At 37.9% G+C, this 25,525-nt stretch overlaps 1 protein-coding gene across 1 annotated transcript; it reads left to right on the top strand.

Annotated features, from left to right (window-relative positions):
* The first annotated feature begins 300 nt into the window (after positions 1–300).
* On the top strand, positions 301–1,622 carry HS3ST1 (heparan sulfate (glucosamine) 3-O-sulfotransferase 1). Its single transcript, XM_009880539.1, has one exon. The coding sequence runs from the start codon at positions 422–424 to the stop codon at positions 1,379–1,381; it is 960 nt and encodes a 319-aa protein (XP_009878841.1). The 5' UTR covers positions 301–421; the 3' UTR covers positions 1,382–1,622.
* The last annotated feature ends 23,903 nt before the right edge of the window (positions 1,623–25,525 follow it).

The following is a 25,525-nucleotide window of genomic DNA, read 5'->3' as shown; positions in this document are numbered from 1 at the left end:
TCAACTTCAATGAAATTGGGTTAAAAAAACAATAATACTCCAGGTGAATCTTAGGTGCAAGAGAGATTCAGAATGTTCATGTCTACTGATGACTGGAAATCATTTTCGCATAGGATTGTTGTATGTATCTGTCTTTTAAGGAATTTAATTACACCAGATTATCTATAAGCCCGGAGTTGGGAAAGCTAAAGAAGTTTGTTCAGTTGTGAAAATCAAGGTACTTGCAGTGTGACTTTAGTAGTGATACATCTGAGTATAAAATAATGTACTTCTTTTTCTTTTCCTTCTTTCAGCAAAGTTTCTGTTTGAGAAATACGCATTCACTCGGCAAAGCAAAAACAACTTTTAAAGGTTGTTCTCAGTGGAAAACACTCTATGCCCCATTACCTGCTTGAGTGAAACCAGACTAAGAACTTCTGTCATGGCAGCTTTTCTGCTGGGAGCTGTGTTGCTTATTGTTCAGCCTCAGATAGTGCCTTCCAGAACGGCTATAAATTCGAAGGCTGAGACTTCTCAGTCTGCTCAGAGAGAGCTTTTAAAGAAAACATCTCAAAAAAATGACTTCAAGGAAAACATTCATTCTAATGGATCCTGCCGGCAGCTGCCACAGACTATCATTATTGGAGTGAGAAAAGGTGGAACAAGAGCTTTGTTGGAGATGTTGAGTCTCCATCCAGATATTGCGGCAGCAGAAAGTGAGGTTCATTTCTTTGACTGGGAAGATCATTACAGAAATGGATTGCAGTGGTATATTAATCAAATGCCATTCTCTTATCCCCATCAGATCACCGTCGAAAAAACTCCAGCATATTTCACATCACCTAAAGTGCCTGAAAGAGTTTATAACATGAACCAATCAATGAGACTACTCCTTATTTTAAGAGATCCAAGTGAGAGAGTACTATCAGATTACACCCAAGTGTTCTATAATCACCTGCAGAAGCACAAGCCGTATCCATCCATTGAACAATTCCTGATTAAAGATGGTGAACTGAACGTGGACTACAAGGCAATAAACAGAAGCTTGTACTACATTCACATGCAAAACTGGCTGAAGTATTTTCCTCTTGATCGTATCCACATTGTAGATGGGGATAAACTGATCAAAGATCCCTTCCCAGAAATAGAGAAGGTAGAGAGATTTTTGAAGTTATCGCCACAGATAAATGCTTCAAACTTTTATTTCAATAAAACAAAAGGCTTCTACTGCCTAAGGGACAGTGGTAGGGAGCGTTGTTTACATGAATCAAAAGGACGAGCACACCCACAAATAGATACGCGGTTACTTGAGAAACTGCATGAGTATTTCCATGAACCCAACAAGAAATTTTTTGAGCTTGTGGGCAGAACATTTGACTGGCACTCATTTGTGGCAAGTTAGTGGTAAGCTTCAGAACCTACGTTCCTGTGTACATTTAGAAATCTTAAAAAGGGCATTTAAGCTATAATTTATTTGTAAAATCCATAAATACTTCTGTACAGTATTAGATTCACAATTGCCATATATACTAGTTATATTTTTCTACTTGTTAAATTTGAAAGCATTTTGTATTGTTTTTCATGGTTGTTAACATTGTGTATGATGTGTCTATATGAAGAAACTAAATTATTTCACTGCAGAAGATGCTCTCTTGAGAATGCGTTGTCTTTTTAATAAATAAGAAATTCATTTCAACAGAACCCTTCAGAATTATTTAAATACTTTGGCCTTTCTGGAGTATTCTGGACTTTCTTCTGTAATTGCTAATGAATATGCTAAACTTACATTTCCATTTTTCTTCCTTTAAAATGTGGTTTAATAATTTTTTTCATTTGAAAATATTGTTGTAGTTAGCAAATTGTTCCATCTTGCTTTATAAAATTATTTCCTGATAAGTGGTGGTACTTACACATGTTGGGACATGCACACCCAAAGGAATGGAAGTCTCTGTGTAATATGTCATATTAACTGCTGTACTTACCTTTGTATTTAATGTTATAACAAGTGCTCCTCAAATTCTTTGGCAGTACAGTGCAGGTTTCATGGCAGATTCTTAAAGATTCTGTGGGGACCAACTCATAAAATCCAGAGTTAGCTGCAGAAATATGGTCAACCTGAAAAATTCCTACAGTCTCTGAATGTATATATACTTCATAAAGAAGGAGGGTTGAGAGAAGAATTTAAGCAATATAGGGACATTTTCAAGGCTGCTTATGACTGTTCCTACATTTTATAGCACATTTATGCTTTGCCATCTCTGAAAACGAACATATACCAGGAAAAATCAGTTGGTCTACGTTCTGATAAGCAGCAGCTTCATTCATATAAATATTACTGCATTCATACCCAATGAGGTTGGGTGTTTTCTATGAGTTGAGCAGGTGGTTCATGCAGCTGAAAAGTGCCCATGGACTATTGTTCATTTAATCTCTTTCTAAGAACCATGATGCCAAGTCTTGATTAGACTTGTGTGTTGTGGGATTAACCCCAATTCTAGGAAATTTTATGGTCTTCCATCTGCTAAAAATGGAAGTTAGGTGTTAGTACCTTGGTAAAAATTGCAGCTCTCCTTGTCTAGGGCAGATGTGATGTCTTGTTAGCCATTAATATCTGGAGTTGGAGTTAATCCTGTTTCCACACAAGGCTTACTATGGCTCTTTCATTCTGAGCTCCTAATTTTCATTTTGTGGTCTGGAGTGTGCAGTGGCAACACCCTATAAATTTGAGCTTGTAACTGATTGTTACAATCCTTTATAAAACTCAAATGTAGATCCACTTTTTTTTTTCTGGTGAGATGGTGCAAACTTGGGCACTATGACAAGGTATTGTCTGGATGCAAATATCCCATATTATGCTGCTTGCATGAAAATTTGCAGATGCTGCCCCTCTCTCTCCCGCTCCTTGTGCACCTGCCCAAGCTGTATTCAACCTCAGAGAGGTTGGTGGTGTTTTATAAGGCAGACCTTTGACGAAAGCCTACAATGAAATGGTGTTGTACTCAATAAAATATTTTCGGAGTTGCATCTTTCCTTTCTCTTTTGTTCATCAGTTCCTAGTTTGGAAGACCAGAATTTAGGATTCAACTCCAGTTTAGATTCCAGTTAAATTTTACTTAAGGATTTAGCTATAGCATAGTGGATTGATTAGAAAGTTGTTTGCTAGTGGGTTGTGCCTGCAGGGACCGTTGCTGACCTAGAATATACAAAAAGGCAGGAAAGTTTCTGGTAGAAATAATGTAAAATCTTACATGGGACAGATGCCAAAAATAACAGGATTATAGTATGATCGTGCTCCTATTAAAATTTTAGAAAAGAGAAATTCAGGGGGTTTTGTGTAAGGTGGGGCAGTGTTTTTTTCTATGCTCACTATTATCCTGTGTCCTTGCTAATGTGATCTCTGCAGGAGCCATCTGGACTTCAGAGATTTTGGCCCAGATGGAAGGCTTCCCACCTTAGTGTAGTCTCACCGTCATCAGTGCCTCTCTACAGTCCCAGACTAAGCGTACCACATTCACCAACTTTTGGCTGGGAAAGGAAAAATACTACCAGGGTATGTGACCAAGAGCCAGAGGAGTACGAGAAGGCAGGGTTGCATCCAGTTCACCTGCAGCAGGTCATACAGGGCAGCGTAGGGCCAAAGTGTTGAGTTGTGAATGCCAGAGCCATATTGGCACCTGATGTTGGTACCGAGAATACTTTTAGATGTATAATGCTACTTAATACCAGTATCTTGGCTGTCACTAAGCAGGACACATGCACATGTTGCCCCCGGCCCAACATGGCTTGTCTCTGTAGAATGAAAAGTGAGTATGAACCATTGGGTCACTACTACTGTGTTAGTGCTAGGTCCTCATAGCATGTTCTCTGTAGGTTCAGGAGGTGAAGTGACCACGTCAGGGGGACATCCTGAAGCAAAAACTCACATGACTCATGCCCTAGACCCTAAGTTCAAAAGGCTGCACATACAGAATGTGTACGCCTTGTGCAGGGATGGCATGATTGTACAATACCTTATCCTGGAGGTTGCGCAGCTAGCTGTGCGGTAGCTGTGATGGGGATGAACAATGAATCACAGCCACACTAGTAATAGTGTTAATATTTACCTGCCATAGATGTCCTAAGTTCAAGGGTTACAATACTTAAAACTAGGATTCTGAGTGTGAATTTTCAGTTTAACAAGAGCAACATTCACTTTCCACACACACAGTACTGTATTTAAATATATTTGCTGGACTGTTTCTAAAGAAGAGCTAAACAGCAATAAAAGCCAACAGAAGAAAGTGAAGAGAGAATGAAAGAAAGAGGCTGAAGCACATTCCAATTGGGACCATGGGAACAGTAATAGTGAGCTTTGAAGTCACGCCATATCTATTCATAAAAGAAAAAAAAAAATCCCTGGAAATACCTTTCCAGTGTTGTGCAATACAGGTATTTATTTCTGTGAAACTCTACCATCTCAGGTTTAAAGTACAACCACTTGGGTGTTGCTCCAGAGGCCTGTTTCCTCAGGGCAGCTAGCCAAGTCTGTGATCACTCTTGCAAATATAAAATAAAAACAACACTTTATGAGCATTCAGTGTCCACGTCAAAACCTACCGCTCCCCATGAGTACAAGAAAAAATGCCAATCAAGTCATTAATTAGGGTGGCACTGCAGGACTAAGCCTTGCCCTTTGCTTCACAACACGGATTAGTGTGAGTCTTTGAAAGCCAGATATTCTACCTGCAGAGGACAAAGTTTAAACTATAATGATTGTCCCATGAACACTGCTGAAAGAGTATGGAAAGGGAACGAAATCTCCCAGGAAAAAAACCCGAAGTTATCACTTCATTGAGAATATTGCTACATCTGCTGGCAGTGCTGTATAATTCTTTTACATATGCTATGCTGTTCCTCATACCTTTTTTCCTGATGTTGTAGGTGAAATAATATCTACTGTTCCCGAATAAATCAACATTGTTTTGGAACATCTCAGAAAAAAATCCATCCTTTTTTTAATCTTGCTTGAGTCTATTTGCATTGGGAATATGGTAGTGGTACTCTCATTGATGAGTGTGTGAGACTTAGTGCCACAGAATATTTTAAGTGAAAACTTCGTTATGTTGGGGCTCAAGGCTGAGCATTTCATGTTTCCTTGTCTGTGTGCATTTTCAGACTCAGTTTCTGAAGAAAGTCAGGATTTTCATTTGTTGTCATCCACAAAGATTTCAAATGTGTAAAGAGAACTAAAATGGGGTAAGGCATATTGCCATGTATCTTTCTTCTGCATTATCTAGCTTGGCTGACCAGACATTTAAGAGTTCACACATGCACCCCACAAGTAAGAGGCTGTACATCATAACTACTTCTCAGAGGAATAGCTTTTCTCCTTTCTCTTTTTTAAAGTCTGCGACTTGTAAGTCCTAAATTAGCTCACATTGTGAATGAAATTTTGCAGGATTATATTAGTACATGTTCTGCAATATAGTAATAAAGTGACAAAAAGTAGAATAAGGCAAAAGTATTAAATTAAACTATCACATGTCAACAAAGCGTGTTGAACTTGCTACTAGGTATATACCAGCAGAAATATTTGCACGTATGTGCCCCTACAGCTGTAACATTATTCGTTTCTCATTCTTAACCAGGTAACTTTTATTTATATGACTCTGCCTAAGTGTCCAGTTATGCTGGAAAGGTTATATGTTCAATGTTAATGTCTTCATTTTACAATTGTATTGGAAAGGCCAGTTACAGATGGAGGCCATGCAACTATCTTATGAGTAAAAAAAACCCTTTTATTAATATTTTGCGTACCAAAAATAAATGAAATTGCATTTATATTTTTGAGAATATTAGCAAAGGAGAGCAGTACTCTCTTTTCTTGCAACAATAACCCATCCACAGTAAATTTTCTACTTAACTACCCACAACAGTTGATGCAGTTTTTAAGTTAATAGTGCAATAAACTCAACAGTGATGCTGCAGATTTTAAATGCCTTCTGGGATATATAAAATATGCAAGTCAGGGTGGGGAGCAGCTGGATGCATGGGAACAGCTGGTCTCATTGGTCTGAGAATGCTTTTTTTTAATGATATGGGATGTGAATTTTTTTGGCTTGGATATCACTTTGTGTTGTCTGTGAAAGCAATGTCTTCACTTGACTTCCAAGTCAATAATACCATCATTATGACATCATCTTTTTCCTTAATATTGACATTAGACTCTGCCAAAACACAGTTAAGATCCAAACCCCAAACAGGAGGTGCATGAGGGATCCCTTAGTATAAAAACATTTGTAATACAACTCAGCTTCAATTATGAAGGCACATTGGCTTGGACAAAGGACTGTTCTGAAGTGAATGGCAAAATTCTTCTTTAGTTTGGATGAGGGTTACAGAAACAGGAACCTGTATGGATTCACAGTAAAACAGTAGAACAACTAACATACCCTCCCCTCCTTGGTTTTCAATCAATCAGTCAGCAGTATTTCAACAATAATGAACAGGCCACCTTCCAGGAGTCAACACAGTTCAGTCCAGATAACGCTCAGTTACAAAAGGAAGGGTTCTTGCAGTATTTCTCACACCAGACAGACTTCTCAGGGTATCTTCTATTACTGAATTTTGTGAAATTCCTCTTTCCCCTCCACTGTGCTGATGTATCACATCTGTTCTATAATTAACTATTATGTTAAAACTCTGTAAGAAAGTAGGTCCATGATCTGATGGCATTTTTATAGCATACTGTTCAAATGAACGGGAAATCACAGCATTATGGGGTCCAAAACATACTTACTGTATGTTTGCTCTGCTCATAGAATCATAGAATAGTTTGGGTTGGAAGGGAACTTTAAAGGTCACCTAGTCCAACCCACCTGCAATGAGCAGAGACATCTTCAACTACATCAGGTTGCTCAGAGCCCCATCCAACCTGACCCTGAATGTTTCCAGGGATGGAGCATCCGCCACCTTTCTGGGCAACCTGGTCCACTGTTTTGCCATCCTCATTGTAAAACATTTCTTCCATAAATATTATATATTTTAAAGTGTAGTTGAATAAAATTCAGCTTATTTGGTCTGCGTCATTGCATTACAGGAGCAACTATGGTCACACCATCACATGTAAGTAGTTTCCTAATGCATTTGGTAAATAGAAATGTATAATCAAAGGAACATATTTTTCATGTTGGTAGAGTAGCAGTTACGTTATTGGCAGTATTACGAGACTTTTACCCATAGTACGAATGGTAGCAGTATTTCTTTTGAAGTAACGGAAAAAGTCTGAGAAAAGTTCTCCTGAGCCATGTAGGAATGGGGTCTTTTTTCCCCTTATGACTTTGTGTGAAGTACAAAGAGCAGGACTGCAAGTTTTGTTATATAGACAGATAACACAAGTTTACCGAAATGTAGCTAAACCAAAGGAAACATAAGTGTGCGTGTGCTGGAGGAAAAGGAACTGGAACCATACCATGTTTTTTTTATGGTAGTGTCTTATTTTCTTGTCTGAACATGTGTGTTTCTGTGCAAGGGGAATGAGAGAGAGAAAAGGACACACTCTGCAGAAGCAGACCTAGTCCATTCTGACTGTCACACTGCCTGGGACCAGGACTGGACAACCACATGAACAGACAAGGACACTGGAAGTGAATAGTGAGGGAACACTGAATGCAGGGGGACATCTTATCATAGCCTCATTCCCTGTGTTCACAGCCTTGCATACGATGAACAAGCACTCAGGAAAAACAGCTTCTTGCCCAGTTTTTGTCTGTGCCACCCAAACAGAGAAAAGGCATCCAAATCCATCTGAGTATCAGCTGATTCCCATGCCTCAAGGACTTTTTTAAAAGTCAGTGTAGTATAATGCAATTAGACGACTTATTCACCTAAGTGTCTAATCTTCCCCTTTTTTGTTTTTAAATTTGTACTAAGTTTTCCATCTGCTACAAATAAAAGGGTTTGATGAATAAATGATTTACAGCCTGCAGGAGGAGAAGAGTTCATATGCAACATTTTGCAGACAGGAGACTTGCAAAAGAGGATATTTTCTCATAGAAAAAAAGAGCATCTGTGGACCAGTTGGTTTGTCGCTGACTAAGCCAACTGGTTATGATACTACTTTTGGCAGCTTCCTTATTCTTGTGTGGGCTTCAGTTATATGAATTCCATAAGATATTTATTATCGAATATAGCTGTATATTGAATATCATGCATATTATGTTTTATGATGTTGGCATTAGTTTTCTAAGTTAATTATTTAACATCAAATGATGTTAAAATCCTAGTGCCATTTTTTCGTACTTAATAAACTTGAGTCAGCTAATGCTCAGACATTCATAAACTGAAAAGAAAATAATATAAAAGTTAAACTGCCTCAAATGCTCCTTTTTTGTGACTCATACAAGAACTTTTTTTCTGCAGCCTTATGGAAGAAAGTTAAATTTCAAGCATGGTAAATAAAGGAAAGGATTAACTATCCCATGCAAATAGGGCAATGCATGAAAAATGGATTTTAGCGAGTGAATTAACTGTTCATGAAGTTGAACGGGGATTGACAGCTCAGGAAAGTGAAAAGGAAAGCCTTTCCTGTTTGCAGAACGAGGGTAAAATGGGTGTCGCAGACTCTGTGTGGACCTACAGAGTTCTGGTATGTTCCCTGCACCTTATCACAAGCATTACTGCCTCTCATCTGTCACCAAAAGATGCTTTTTCTTCTCCTGTGCCTCAGCTTACCAGACTTGAATTGGTCTGTTTAGCTGTGAGTATACTGAAAATAACAATTTAAATATAATGGCAAAAGTGGCTCACTAGAATCAGCTCTCTTCTCCACCTACACAAGTGCCTGCCTTACAAACCGTTATGCTGAACCAGCTGGGAGGACAATGTGCCCAGTGCAGACAGGAGGAATACATTACACTGACATCGCTGCTAAACTCTTCATTACATTATTCAGGAGACAGCTTTGGCATTGTTCCTACTAACTGAAGGACCTCAGCTCTTCAAAATTGTGGCCATTTCTTTGGCAGACAGGCCATCATCTCTTGGGTTTGATTGTCTGGTAATAACTGCTTGCTGGGGAGTGATGCCCCTAAACTTCTTTTTCCCCAAACCAGTGATTCAGAATGTGATTTCAGCCGATACGAGCCATGGTTGAACACTCGGAGATACTGCTGTATCTGGCCAAAGCTGGCCAAAGCTGTGCCAGAACAGGAGTGGATTCAGCTGAAAAAAAAGAACCCAGACAAAAACTGTTTTTTCAGCTGCATCAGGTCTCTGGTTCAGGTCATCACGGAGTTCTGCAAACACAGGCAACCGTGAGCAGACTGAGTGTGAGAGAGCTTTTCATTCCAACGCTGCCACCAAAAATTAGCCTGTTCAAATACAGCAGTCTTCAGGTATTACAGCACCCTGAGATATTCCTGCCCTCTATTTGTGCTGCTTTAGGGTTGGTACAACTTTTGGGGCAGTTGTTCTGTGAACTGGGTCAGGGAACAGATATAATTTTTATACCGTTGCTTTTCAGCACTGGACATACAGAGACAACTAGAGAAGTGGCATGCTATGGCCATTGTGGGAGGTGATACAAATTTTGCCAGAGTGCTTTGTGCTGTGACACCACAGCCCTGGTGTGTCCATCGCAGCATGACCTATCTTCGACCATTGAATCTCATCGTTCAAACCAATCTGTAAACTGACAAATGCTCTTGGTAAAAACATTTAAATGGAATGAATGGCCGTAGCTCTTTTTTGCCTCTGTTAGACATAATAGTATTCAATCACTCTAGGTAAGGAGGAGTGTGCAGTAAATGACCTCCAAACCTGTCTGTGAGAACACTGCACCAGTGAAAGTGCAAAATTCCCCACAGCTTTCAAAATGTTCATCTCTCAAGGGTTTCCGTTTACTTTTCCATTCAACCCTTAATTTCTTTGTCTGTCTGCCAACAAAGGGTAGAGGGTGTAAGTTCCTGTTTCTGAAGGAGATGCCTTTAGTACCACCCTTAGCCAATTTCACAAGAGATCTGTGCCACAGCCTCGTATTTATAGTTAAAAATGTTATGGGTGCAAACAACCAGAAAAAGAATGACCAAAAAATCATGGAATCATGGAATGGCTTATTTTGGAAGGGACCTTAAAGATCATCGAGTTCCAACCCCCCTGCCATAGGCAGGGACACCTCCCACTAGACCCGGTTGCTCAAAGCCCCATCCAGCCTGGCCTTGAACACTTCCAGGGATGGGGCATCCACAACTTCCATGTCTTCCCTATTCTAAAAGGGTATACAATTCTTGATCACATTTAACCAGAATTCTAATAACTGGGAAAATCTTTTTCTAATAAGCAGGATTCTTATCTCATTCTGCTCTCAGATACACTGATTAAACCTAGTGCCCTCCATACAATCATATGAGAAAAGGGTGACAATACTTTAGTTCCCTAGACATAAACTATCGTATGCAATCATATCGTCTGAAGTACTGAGATAGCAGGAAGTCTACTTTTTCCTCTTGCTGGTGAACTTGTAGGTTCTACTATATTTAACATCAGGCTTGCTTTATACCTCTGAGACGAGAATTCTACTTAGAATATTTTAAATACCATTAATAACCCTGATAAATTTCCCTTTCTTATCTTTAAAATCAATTTCTGAAAACTTGTTCTTAGCTTGGCAAGCGGGAAATGTATCTAAAAAACTCTACAGACAGATGAATCCATACAGCTCTGGTTTCTCCTACAGAGTGTACTGACAGTTCTCCTACAAAACTGGCAGAGTCAGTGGATTCAGAGTTAAAGGTAGAAATTCTCAGTCTCACTGAAGCCCCCATAGTAGAATAACACATAGGTGCTCCAGTCAATTCCTCTATGTCCCATCAGTGGCGTATATCTCTCAAGTATTTTAAGGAATCAGATTTGCTTTTATACATTATTCAGTTAACAGCTACATTCAGCACGTTTGATTTTTGCAGACAGTATACTAATTTCTAATGCTATGACAGATATGCCATTACTGGACTAAACATCTTTCAAAGTAACAGTGTCACAATCACTACCATGAAATATCTACTGTTCAGTGATAATAATTTATACTTTTATAATACAGTTCCTTCCAAGTATTTTATAAGACCCCTGAAATGCAACCGGTGTTACAGTGGAAAATGACATTCAAGTTATGTTTAAAAGGCATACAAAAAAGCAGAAAAGTCGATGTCTTTGAGGAAACCAAATGCAAACCTCTACCCTTATCAAGGACAGTGAAAACTTAAATGTGTACATAAAATAGGATCTTACCCTTAAGCACATGCACCAGAGCCCTATGTGGTAAACCGTGCAGCATCAATTTACCTTGCTCCGAAAATGGAAATGCTGAGGAATGAATCAAAGGTCCCCAAAAGAAAGAGAAATAATAAGTATTTTAAATCAATGCCTTTCAACAGTACATTCAGCCAGAAATAGATACCTTGTAAATTTGCCTAGTGAGAAGTTGGCAGGTAAGAGCCATGTTTTTAAAGGCATTTATGTATGGGGAAATGCAGAAAAGTAGCCATCGGGATTTTCAAATGCACCTTCATAAGTACCATATTCTTTGTAGTGTCTTGAATACTGTGGCTCTGATAGCCTCACGAAGGCTTTGTGAATATTGTCACAGGGAAACGGGCTCTACCTTCTGAGAAAAACACCCAACCAAACTAAAACATGGAGTCCGCAACTGGAGAAAAAATGCTGCATGTTAAGTATCTTTAACCTGAAGTGTTGAAAATAAAGGAAGATATTTCAGTGTAGAGAGTATAATTTTTCTGTCTATGCCATCTCCAGTGATAACTTTGCCGTTTCCGGTGATAAGCTCTCTGTAGCTTAGCTGAACCTTTTCTGAAAGCTTACTTTCTCCTTAGGCAAAATTAAAAAGAAAACCAACCGGAAGGCAGGTGGGACCTACCTTGGCTCTACTTTCTATGGAACAGTTGCAATCGTATCACAGGAATTTAGCATTACAGGAAGTGAAGTAATGGCAGAAACACAAATCATCAAATAAAATACACAGACGTTAGACTTACACTAGACTTCTCCAGATGGTAAATCAAGCTCTCAACTAATTTAAATCAACATAGGTTCATTAAAGCCAAGCGTATACTTTTCATCATTGGAAAGGGCACTTGAAGAAAACAAAAATTATCTGTAGTGATTCCATAATCTCTCTGCACTTCTGAAATGGTGTAAAAGACTTAATTTAAATGAGACTAAAGTCTTCCCTCCCTGGTCCCAGAAAAGAATAACAAGGTTATTTAGCCATCCTTCTTAAACTAGCCAAATGGTATGACAGCAAAAAAAAAAAAAAGAAAAATATTTAAAATTCCATAGCAGAGCTAGGGAGAGCCAGATATCTTTCAAAGAAAAAGAAATCATATAGAAATTAGCTAGACTCCAAGTGTTCACGAAAACAACTCATGTCTCATAAAATCCCCTCCACCCAAATAAGCACATTTCAGTCTTTAGTTACTGCCTGTCAATCCAATGTGTGCTATGTAAACTTGCATTGCACAGATTTGGTTGTTCACTCTTTTACAGAGCTCTCTAAAATGCCTGCTCTACAAATTTTCCAGCAACACAGTCAATAATCTGCTAACTTGATATGTTGCTTTACAGTTTATCACAAAAAAGACAATGAAGTTAAATGCAGCAGAAGGATGCAGACAGTCCCAGCAGTTATGGTTCATTGATAGCGTGTTCTGCAGTCCAGACTAAAGATTTGTACTGGATCAAGTTATTTTTCTTTTCTATCCCTAGAAAACTCTACTAAATTACCCATATTTTGACACCTGTAACTCAAGTATAAGAGAGAGACAGCTAATGAATGAAAATAGATTTTTTTCTTCTGGCTGTCTTGGACCTTGTCTATCATAGAGAATTTACCAGTTTTTTTGCTTTTTTTAGTATATTAAGTGAATGCCTTATGCAAAGGAAATGCTAGTTTCCTTCTCCCTATTTCATACTTCAAAACAAAATAAAAAGAATGTGCAGGAGTTGTTACTGAGGCAAATGCCAATTTGCTCATGCAGGCAATCAATACAGCAATAATACAGAGCAGACAATTGCAGATTGGTTTATGAGATGTGTGCCATAAGAACATTCATTGTTCCTTTGAAAGGCACCTATTAATCATCTCCTAACAGCTTTTTAGCCTCCATGAACAATCTCTGAGAAAAAGCGGTGACTTCTAATCTGACTGTCCAGGTTAAAATGCTAGTTTGAAAAGCAGAAGCAGCCACAGCCACCACCCTTTATTGAATAAAAGGTCTCTGAAGGATCATGGTGATCTGATAAGAGAGGTCTCTGACATGGTTGACACGGTGAACAGAGAAAGACTTTCATAAACTGCAGAGTAAGGCCATGACTATGCTAGGATGCCAGCTGTAGTTTAGATAAGAAGACATAGAAATGTGGAGCTCCAAAATATTTTTGCTGTTTCTTTTAGTATATAATTCATACAGTTGTTCATGGAAGAAAGAGATCCAGCCCTGTCTATAACATCCCCAGAGGAATACTGTGGAATCGCTATTTTCCCTCAATTTGGTCTAGATCAAGAGGTGTCCTCAAAAGGGCTCTCTCTTGACACTTGATGTTACCATGAAATGTAGGTTAGCTCAAGGGAAAAAGGTGAAACTCAAACTTCAGAACCGGTCATTAGTTGCTATCCCACAACAAACTGACATTTTAATTCCTTCCTTTCATGAGATGGATTTATTTACTGCATGCCTCAGTAGAGGTTCTCTCTCGAAATTATGGGGATATGGTCTCACTGAGACATAGTAGTGCTGTTCTTACTGAGTGTGTGCTAAGGCCATTTGTCTTGATTGTCAGCTGGGAAAAAAAAAAGATTCAGGAAAGCAAAATATAGCTTTAGGTGAACCTTGATGTAAGGACAAAAGGAGCTATACTGCCCTGTTTCTGCCTGCTTCTGTAGAAATCATGAAGACGAGAAGGAAATAGCAGGCAAGAAGAAAAAGGGCTGCAGCAGTGAGATCAATGATTATTTTTATTAGATTTATAGATTGAGCTAAGTTAAGCTAAAGATAGCACTACATTCTTTTCTAATAAAGCCAACAAAGAAAGCAAATAGATACATAAAACATAGTAAAATAAAATGTTTGTAAATAAAATAATAAACTCCTGAAAGGATCAAGCTTTTCAATATTTTTGAAGTGCTTATATTGATATTTCATTTGCAGGAGGTAACAACATTCCTTTAAATCATTGAGAGTAATTGAACAGATCTGGCTGTAGATTGTTTGCTGTTCTGAGGATTAAATATAGGAAATGTAAGTTGCCTTCCGATAGTTAATGGTCCCATAAAATAAAGTCTTATTCTGCTTGAGTTTTGTGGGTGAGTATCAGAATGAAAATTATTTTTTCACCTAAATAAACTGTCATCAAATAATTTAAAAGCTTATACATTTGCTAGCAAGATGTACTTCATGTCTTACAAAAAGTAAACAATGCAACGTATCATACCTTTTACAGTCCTATTTGCAAAAATTACATTCCATTGCTGTTCTCCCTGGTTGGCTGTAAAAAACATGTACAGGATTTAAACATCTGAGAGTCTTTGACAACATTACTTCAGATGTCCAGATGATGTATAACAAAAATCTTTACATCTTTACTTGCAAAATCAGTCATGCCATGCTGAATTTTTTGTGCTATACTTTCTGCTAAGTGTATTTTCGAACATGCCTACATTAATGTTGTCAGGCAAGATTCCAAAATAGAATTAAAAAACCTACAGGTAACTCACCATTGTTTTTTAAAATTGCATGAGTACTCAAGTGTGAAATCAGATTGGGATTCTGGAAAGCAGACATAACAGGATTTCACCTGAGGATCTCTATGAAGATGTTTTGGGAAGCAAACAGCTTTTCTCCAGATTGTGTAAATTAGACCCCTTAAATCACATAATTCTAACATTTATCACTACTCCAATTTGCCCCCAACTCCCAATACCTTTCAAATCAGTGATTTTTAAAGCAATGTAACTGGAGTTAAAGAGCCCAGATAAGCTGCTTGTTAAAGATAAAAGAGATTCCACTCACATGCTAAAACTCATATTTAGTGGTTTATCTATTCTGAATTTCTCAAATATTCTACAGTTTGCCTATAGTGCCTACAGTTTCAAGGACACTGAAATTGTTTTGAAGAACAGAGACTAGGATAGCACATTTTAAGCATAACAATTATTGGGTTAGTAGAGCTAATATAACCTATTTTAGTCTCACTGTACTTTTCTGAATGTAGCAACCTGGCTCAACACTCATTACCCATTCAACTATTGTTCTACTCAAAATTAAGGGAGCTAAAAAGAACAAAAATTGTTCACCTAAAGGTATTTGTGCTTCCTAGAAGCTGATCAGCAATAAATGTAGTACAATACTATTAACACACTGTAAACACAGTTCAAAGTTAATCCTTTATCCACTTGTGAATACAAAGCAACAAAGGATCCAGAAGAATAGCTTTGCAAGAAACCTTCTTTTACTGGACAAAGACTGTACAAAAAAATAAAATGAATAGAGAATAGATTACAAAGGTTAAACTATGGAACATTTTAGTTTTCTATGTTACCCAACATGGATAACTTCTATACAAGATCACTCTGGACAAAACAGACACAATATAAATTGTCTGTCATCATCTTGGCACTCCTCAGTCTTCCTGTTTTGAGTCTGAACCCTAGAAGAATCCAGATTTATACGCTGCTTTTTTTTTAACATAATGCTAGAGAAGCAATTATGAACCGCAGTGTCACAGCTAACAGATATCTGAAGCTCTTTCTTTTGGATTTCATGAATTACATTGAAGTTTCTAGACCTTAAACTACATCTCTCTTGGGTGGGATTCCACAGCTTAATCTCTCCCAAGCTTGATCTGAGTCACAGTGAGATATTGGTCATGACTATTTTCTCAAACATATCTACAGATTTATAGCTATATGATGACACAGTGATCACACCTGCAAAACAAGAAGCAAAACATTAATTCCTGAAAGGTGGGAACATCTACAGAACTGTGTGAAAGCTTTGATTTTCCCCTGAACTGAGCTAACCTCATTCCTGGAGGTAAAGCAAAAACACAGTGAAAAGAACCTCAACACCCCACTCAGCTCACTATACATGATGTTTCCCCACGTCTCTTTCGTACTCTGACTGTCAGTTTTCCATTGATTCATCCCTCATAGCCTTTCTTAATCTATTCATGCCCCCTCCCCTTCTCTAAAGTCTTTGAAGTTTCAGATCTCTGCTGACCCCAGGCATAGCCCCGTACCCCCGTTCCAGCCTACACGGAGCCAGTTTGTCTCCCAATAGCCCAGCAGCCACTCATATCTAAAATTCTTTGAAGTTCTATACCTTAGGCTGCCTTATCTCTGTCATTGTTCTACCTTATCACTTACTTCTTTAACAACCTTGTTGCCATTTCCCATGATTTAACTCTGTGCACTCAGGGTGGCAACAGAACAAAACTGAACTGAGAAAGAGTCGTAGATAGTCAACGCTAGATTCATAACAAATTCTCAAAGTATATATTTCCAGCATTAGAGCTTGGATAAAACAAAATGCATTCTGTAAATAGCAATTAATATATTTTTTTTCAATTCTAAGTAGTTACTTAAATTGTAATCAAATTAAGCGGGACAACATTAATTTTAAATACAAGATGCTCTGTGATTCAAATTTATGTATACCAATAAGATGCTTATAGCCCCAAGAATATTTTCTGGAAGCTGTGAAAAGCCAGGCCTGCTTAGGATCTAAATGCTTACCTTGCTTCCCTGAATGGAACCCATACCAGAATTTGGGCTCCTACATCACCTGTCTAATGCACAAGAAGACTTAGATCGCTCAGAAGGGCTACGATGCACTGTTAATAGAAAGTTGGTTAGAGTACCCAGCAGAAAACACTGCACTATGGAGTGCTCCTGTGACTCTGGGGATGGTCCTTCCAGCTCTCCTGGAAGTAGGGTCCAGCATCTCCTCCTGAGGACAAGGGCATACGTTTCACACAACTGAGGAGGACTTGATTTCTTTTAGAAAAAAGCTGTGCATGGTGGTGTTCCTGTAAATGACAGTGGATAGCATTCCTTTCATACAGCTTTAAATGGCTGTGGCTGAGCTAACTAAGTCAGGGTCCCCTTGCAGCCCATGGAAAGAAGAAAACATTTGGAGCGGTTGGCTGACCTGACATTCTTTAGACATTTATTTTTGGGTAAGACGAATCACATCCTGAATCCACTAAGGTAATTGAGGTAGTTTCCATCTCAAAAGTAGGTTCAACTGAACTATCCCCTCACCCCCTCCCAGTGACTAGAATACTTTGTGAAGAAGTAGAGTACCCTTTCTAGCCTGAGTGAGTGGGTTCAAAGCCACGCATTGCTTCTCCAGATGGAGAGCCCTTATCAGAAGGCTGTGCCTCTGAGGGAAACTGTACTGTCATGTAGAAGAGCACACGCTGCACAGGCCAGTCATCTGAAAGACTACAGGGAAAGTGGGTTTGTACTGCACTCTCATCTAAGCTTTTCTTTTCTTCCTCTTGTTCTACTCCCCCCCCCCCCCACCTCTTAAACTAGGTCTACTAAATGTAAATACATAAAAAGCCCTAGAATCAAGAATGAAACCCAGGACTCCTTTTCTCTTAAGTAAGCATCACCTTAAGTAAGCAAGAAGTTCCTCCTTCTCCTCCAAGCCACAGATTTTGGCATTGCTCTGCTTCACTTCCGACTTCCTACCGTCGGTGGGAACTGGCTTGTCCATTCTGGACCTGCACAAATGACAGAACTTTATGAATTGCACCTGAGGAACTATCAAGTGATGTGAAAACTTCTAAATGCCTTTTGGTTTAAGCAGTTATTGTGTGAGCAGAATTTGGATCATGATTTTGATTTAGGTGTCAGATTCCTGTCTAGACCCCATTTTAGATGACTGAGATTTTTTTTCCTAATATTTCCCAATGACAAACCAATATTACAAATTAAAGATGAAAAGTTTTCAAAAGCCTGAATAACTATAAAGTCACAGTCTATACATCCTTTAGGATAAGTTTTCTAGTAAATCCGTTCAGACAATTCTTCTAGCTTAATTTACATAAAAATATCATATGAAAATGGTGGGGCTTGATGTGAATCCATCAAATTATTAAACATAAATATTTTCACCTATTTGTTTTATTAATATTTTGATTATAGAATTGTAAAATGAGGTGAAAGGTATCTGTAATAGCATTGTTAAAACTAGAATTTGGATCAGGTTTTCAACAAACTTATTAAAGTAAAAGCATCAGGCAGATTTGGGTCATTCAGTAAATTTTGGTGTAAAACTCCAGCAGTTTACTGTATGATTTCAATATGGCAATCTACACTGTAAGAATGGAAGATTAATTTTCACTTTGATATTTAGCCTAACGAAATTTGAGGATGAAAAAATTCACAAAGTGACCAAAATAAAACTCAGTATACATAAAGGAGGGAAGGCCAATTTCTAATCTCTGGGAAAAAAAAAAAAAAAAAAAAAACAAGAAACAACAGTTAGACATTGTCTAAGAAGTCATTTGGCAGAACGGTTTTCAATTTTTTTTCGTCCAAAATGAAAAAAACTCCACAGACTTTGTTTATATACCTCCATCGGCCGTGCTTCACAAAAAAAAGTTAGACTGGTAAAAATCTTATGCCTGCCAAGAAAGAACCCCCCCCTTGATTATTGGCATTTCAATGCAATTACAGAATTCAGGTTTAAAAATTAGACTGAATGATAAAAAGCACATTCTTCATAAATATTTAACCTTCTTCAGTATGACAGTAATTATAGTGTGGAGCTCAGTAGCTGCATATTCCATTTAAAAGATCTGTCATGCCTTCCATTCTAAATGCTTCTTTTCAAAGGTTTGCAATGCCAAGATAAAAAGAAAACTCCCTCAAGGTGGAAACTTGGAATAAAGCCTCAGCTTCTAAAAATTATTATTAATGCTAGATTCTGAGAACGAGAAAGGCTGTTTGAAATATAGTGAGATTTTACAACCACTGCTTTCTTTTCCTGAGCAAAATATTTAATAACATTGGATAGTTATTCAATTTTTACATTTTAAAAATATCTAGAAAAAATTGAAAAATATTTTCAAAATGAAAACATTGATTTTTATGAAATGTTTTTTGTTTTGAAATGTCCTTTGATCCTACTGATGACATTTCATCATTTAAAAAAATACTTGAATTGAAGATAAGGTATTTGCTGTTGAATACAATTGGTTTAGATCGAATGAAATGTATCTTTTCTAGAAACTCCAGAAAACTGAAAAAACTACTGTTCAAGCAGCTTTAGATAGGTATAAATACGTTTTGATAGATAAAACCATGTTTTCATATTATGGAAAGCTAGCGAATAACTTTGAAGAAGGTTTTGACAACGCTTAACTCGAAATTCTAAGTTGTTTAACCAGGAGAAGCTAATTCATCCATTTGAAGTCTGACGGTCTGGGGGTGGGGATAAGGTGGGAAGAGGGAAAGTGCTAAACCTCAGCTATGCTCATTAGTTAAGTGAAGATGACAAGTCTTGTCAGGAGAGGGTGGTATTTGCGTCTGTGCTGGCACCCAGGCGTTTGACCCAGGTTTTCACTTGTGCTAGAAGCAGGATGTGTAAGTCTCTTGCCAGGGCAGAATCTTGTTCTGCTGCTCAGCAGGTGCAGTCAGAGCACCTTAGGAACAATCAGGACTTCCCATTTTCTTGCAAGGAGAGAGCAGGAGTGGCTCCCAGGCGCTATTTTCCCATTCTCTGCCCACGCAGTGTGGATAAGAAACTAGGCTAGTTTGTGTGTGGGTGGGGAGGGGGAGGAGGTAAATAAAGACACATATGTTTATATGGCACTTCATCTCTACTGGAAGTCAGTGAGGTTTGGAGCCCAGCTGCTGCTTATGCAGCTTTGAAAAGCCGCTTCTGTGTCCTTGGAGGTGAACTATTATTAGAAGCACAATTCCTCTCCAGCTTCATGGCTGTATCAGTGAAGAGTAACCGACGATATCTCTACAAGATGTTGCATATTCCTCTTTAAGATTAGTCAAAGAAACGCAATTGAAACTGGAGTTTCACTCCAGATTCTTTTAAACACTGAAAAATTTAATGAGAATATCATTGTGCTTTGCTTCTTTCCTCTTCTAGGCTTTTTCTAAAAAGTTAAGAACTTTTCTCTTTCTTGGGTGTTCATAATGGCTTTAGCCCTGATTATCTGCATGCTATCATGGATTATTTTTATTCATTTACATTGCTCTGCATTTATGACCGTGAATTTCACTGCATTTTTGTCACTCTAACAGTTAGTTAGCATGAGGATTTTCTGCATCTCTTGACAGTCAGCCTTAGACTTGTCTGGTTTAAATAATTTTGTATAATATACAAATTTTGTTATTTCCCTGTTCATCCCTTTTGCAGATTTTTTAAATATGCTACATAGTACTTGGATCTCGCTTCTAACTTTTTTCTATTATCACAGCCAAGCATATACTCCTACCCTTTTTTCCCCCATATCTTTTAAACAGTTGCTGACCTATATGAGGACATTTCTTTTTTTCCTGTGACAGCTTCATTTCTTCAACAAAATTAACTTGATCATCCCTACTGATACGCTGTTGGCTTTAGAAGACCCCTAGTAGATGTGAGAAATAGGAGTTCCCCCTGCAGAATGACTCTTCCTTCAGATAACATGTAACCATTTCTCTACTAACTCTAGTACATAGGATACTCATCACTCAATATAAACTGTATTTAGCTGGTTAAGTTATGAACTTCATACTTCTACATTCTCTCTGGGACAATCCTAAACATTTCTTTAATATGCTAAAAGATATTGGCATTTAGATGATTATTCAGCTAAGTAGCCTAAAACACTATAGTAATCCACACATTTGTCTGGTGTAAAAACAGATTCGCTGGACCTTAATTTCTTGGGATCCTTACAGTTTCTTCTGAAAGTTTGGTACCTTTTGGAAAGTTGGCCATGTTTTATTACTTTTGTATCAAAGTTGATGAAACAATGGGTGATATACCACAGTCATTGACCAAATTCACTTCACTAGGTCCTAGCTCCCTTCCAACTGCTCTAAATTTACGAAATTTCAGCGGGAAAGAATTTTAAAAACAATCAGTCAATAATAAAATAATAAAGAAAGAACAACTCTAGCCGTCACTCAGAGACAAAAAGAGACACACAAAAAAAGAAGCCATTTAAATGGGGCAGAAGTATAATTTTTTCAAAAATAAACTTTTTTTTTTTCCCCAAGCACAATATTCTATGGAAGACTGTTCCGTTCTCAACACTGTGTAACAGATAGAACTCACCTTCTAGAAACTGACTGCTCTACTTGCAACTCCACCTCCTTTTTAGAGCTACAAAATTGAAGGCTTGAGGTATTAATTTTTCCTCCTTTCGGGGACCCATGACCAATACTATTGATATGCAGCCTTCTTGGATCAAAACCTATGAAAAAAAAGAACTTTAAAATGAAGTAATCGTCATGCATTGTTAGAAGATAGGTTTTCCTCTAAAATTAGACCATAAATGACAAAGTGAGGCTTGAAGCAGAAATCTGGATGACAAATATTGCTTGCAAATAAACAAGCAAGCCATAAGATTATAAATTTGAAAATATGAGGAAAAATAAGTGTGTTTTCCTCAGGAAGACACACTTATCTAAGGATGAAGCTGTCATTACTGAGACAGGGCTACCTCTCTTTTATGAATTGTGCTACTTCTTCACTATGATGTGTCACATTTTAACCTCTTCATATAATCATGGCTGTCGAGTACCAAAGATGATTCCCTCACGTGTGCCTCCAAACCCCATGTCTGCATTCACCTACACTCTTTTTTTACTCTTTCCAAATTCTTTGTACATCTTAAGAAGAGACTTGAGAATAAAAAGATTATCTGGCCTATTATATTCTTTGAGGAAATCCTAGTTATTAGCGAACAGATCATTTTTATGGTTTGATTACAACGCAGAAATAATTTTTGGTGGTTAGTTCATCTGGTTTGGCTATTATTTAAACATTGTTAAAATGGAAGAAGCCACAATAAATGAAATTTATTTTACTGAAGTTGCTCACATTTATGTGAGCATAATCGTGTGAGTATGAACATATATGAGTCCATAATTTAAGGGGATTTTGCAGTTCAGTGGTCTGAGCTGCTCGATAACTCTTGCAGTGAACCGACTCTCTCAGTGTCCATTGGAAGACCATAAGCCCTTGATTATCTTTGTCCTCATCCTCATTCAGTAGTGAACACATCATCAAAGGTAAAATTTACACAACAGCTCAGGCTTAAGCACCAAACAGAACTGAAAGGCTTTATATGTGAATGTCAGAAGACTCTGGAATGATACCAACTGTAAGCGTTCTGACACAAGAGGATTCTCTAGAGAAGGCCACCTCCTTCCTTTCTGATGCAGATGATAGTATTATTTAGTTTCATCCTGGAAATCAAGTACTTGAGTCATAATATGAGATACAAATCCAGATATGCTACTTACACAGTAAGTTCTATTCTGTCATGTGCACTAAAATGATGTCTCTGTTTCTGAAGACTGGAAGTTCTGTTCCTTTTCCTTCCAGGACAAGGCAGGGATCTTGCTGCAGCACACAGCTCTCCAGGGCATTACTATGCAACCTACTCCCTGCCTCTCACTGCCTCTAGAGTAGTGATCCTTGCCTTCTCCTGAGGACAGCCTTCAAAGAAAGTCACAATCTCAACACAATCCACCTCTCGGACCTCACTGCTACCGTGCAGTCTGGAGATGCATGATGTTGTCCTAAAGTAGCCAGAATGCTTGAGTGTGCCAATCACCAGATGCTCTGGAGAGTACTACCATGCTAGGAGTACATTTACAGGTTCAGGATATGTTTACATGCTGTGTTGAAAATGATGCAAACTTAAGAAATTTCCATATGTATGTCCCCCTGCCACTTAAACCTTCCCTCTGCGCTGCAGTTTATTCTCCCTTCATGGACCTCCGCCTTCATCCTTATATAGTATGTGCCAATAAAATTGGTTGCAGGCCTTTTCTATGAATGAGATCACTAAAATGATCTAAAATTTTTATCTCCCCTTGGAAATATTTTTTTTTTTCAATCATGTTTTTTAAAACCAACATGTTTTCATGAAGCAGATGACAGTTCAGTGCCCTGGATAAGACTGTCCTAGCCAAACCTTTACAGAGATCCTGTTTTTCACAACCTTTAGAAAACTGCTTATATTAACATCATTATTATAATTAGCCAACTATTAATCTTTCAAGAAGTCTCAAAGAACTATTAGAATTTGGCAGATAAAATGGCATTTCATAATTAAACCTGTTTTAAAGGCAGAAAGTGTCCTTATTTGGATAGCAAACAGAATAAGACATTCTTCAGTAATTTATAGCCATATAATAAATAAAAAATATACCTTCAATAACCAGTTGTCAATGAAATGCCTGACATGTTTAAAGCAAGCACTTCTAACTGGATATGTGTAAGGAGAAGAAAGATTCAAGAGAAAAGTTCAACAGGCTATTATGAATCTTTATGGCAAAGATGGATGGAGAGAGGATGGAAGGGAGGGGACAGAAATGGAAATATCTTAAATGACTAGATGTAATTCTAGATGATAGATATTTTTGGAAAGATTCACATAGCAAGATAATAACAAGATAATAAAACCTTAATCATACAGCAGAAAAGTAGAGGATGTTGTTGCTGGTAAAATTCCTGAAACAGAATCAGAGAAAGAGGAAAATAAAGAAAATGGAGAATTTGAATAGGAGAACAAAAGATTGCACACTAGAGATAGAGGTGTGACGGGGAAAACTACATGTGAATGTTGGAGACAAAAGATGATGGAAAGAGACATCCCCTCGTTTCTAAAAGACTTGCTGATTTTTTTTAAAAACTCTATCAGGCTAGAATAGAAATGGGAGGTTATACTTCACAGTGAAAGCCACAGAAAAGGATACAAGATAAAGAGTTCTAGTGTTAGCATACAAAGCATCTCAGCCCAAGTATATAAAACTTCATAAATGAGATTTCCAACTCAGCATAACCAATGCCTGTGTGTCAAAAGAAAAATGAAAGGTTGATACCTCCGTTATCAGGAAATAATTTAGTGCCATTGACTTCAAATAGAGATGGAGCAATTAACGCCAGCACAGAACCTGGCCTGATCCATTAGTTTCCATACTAACAAGGAGAAGCACAATTCCCTGTTAATTTGTGATGAACTTAAAATAACTCTGACTGTTACAGCTCAGAAAGGGGAAGATGAAACAAGCACTGCAGAGCAGTTGGAGGAAGTTCATTTTATGAGAAACAGCTCTTCATTCTCTTTCCAAATCATTACCACTGCTAATAATCTCACTAATATTTTTATATGCATACAATGAATATATGTACACATTGAGGAAGGTCCAATCCTGTCTGGATAGCTGAGAAACACAAATATATTCAGAAAGAACAACATATTCTTTAAGATGTTAACACAACACTTAAATATATTTCTCAAGCCTCAGCTAACTCCCACTGGCTACACACTCATGGTGCCTAATGCAGTGGATCCCAGTACCTCAAAACTCCAGATGTGGGAGATTTAAGCTGTGTTTAAGCCTGAAAGTGGCCATACACTAGGGGTTCTCCCAGAAGTTTTGCTTCTTTTGTTTTGGTTTGGCCAAAGGAGAAACGCTGACTTAGTGTCTGTCCTTGCAAATTACTGGAAGAGTGAGCTGAGTTGAAGCTCTGCCCGTCCCAGTGACAAAACACAGCTTTCAGTGATCTTCCCATTCCTGGTAGAGTTAGCTAGAAATTTTTCTGCAAGAACAGGATGAGATGATCAATTTGACAGATGCAGGCAGGTTTCCGACAGAGGATAGAACACTTTACTGGCAGTCCAGCAGTGTGTCAGACAAACCAAACACAGCCACGATTCTGGCAACTGCAGAATAATAGCTGAAGCCATGAGTGGTAGGGCTTTAGGGCTCCCTGCCAGGGAGTTAGAAACCTTTTGGTCATGGGACTTGAGTGAAGCCAAGACTGCCATGCTGGCTGGATGTGGTCAAGGATATGAAAATGACCACCATTGTGGTGTCCAGGGAGGTTAAAGTTCATCCACAATTTGCTTTTGAGAAAACTATATCAATAATTCTTTGTGTTTTCATTTCTTCATACAAACAAAAGTTCAATATATTCCTTTCTCAAGTGAAATGTCATTATTTTGTTCAAATGCAGAAACATTTTTTAAACCTCCTGAATCTCCTACTGAATGTAATTACATAGCTTAATGAGCCTCGGTACACGGGCATCTGACCATATCGTTAGGCATCCTGAGAATCTGTGAGGCTTCAATGTCTTTGCTGGTCTGGGCCCTAAAATATCTTCACAAAATTAATCTTTCATTGGAAAAGGTCTATAGAAAGAACATCAAGTGCAAGCAGACAAATTATTAACCTGCAGAAGTTAATACATATCTTCAACTTTGCTGTTTCAATGGGAACTTATGTTCTAGGACTATA

Source organism: Charadrius vociferus, unplaced genomic scaffold (genome assembly GCF_000708025.1).
Source record: "Charadrius vociferus isolate BGI_N301 unplaced genomic scaffold, ASM70802v2 scaffold603, whole genome shotgun sequence".
NCBI lineage: Eukaryota > Metazoa > Chordata > Aves > Charadriiformes > Charadriidae > Charadrius > Charadrius vociferus.
Note: the sequence above shows the minus strand (reverse complement) of the source record. Positions and strands in the feature narration are given on the sequence as shown.

Bases quoted from the DNA above. Each gene is read 5' to 3' on its own strand.
- HS3ST1 (XM_009880539.1), top strand. From the start codon at position 422: ATGGCAGCTTTTCTGCTGGGAGCTGTGTTGCTTATTGTTCAGCCTCAG.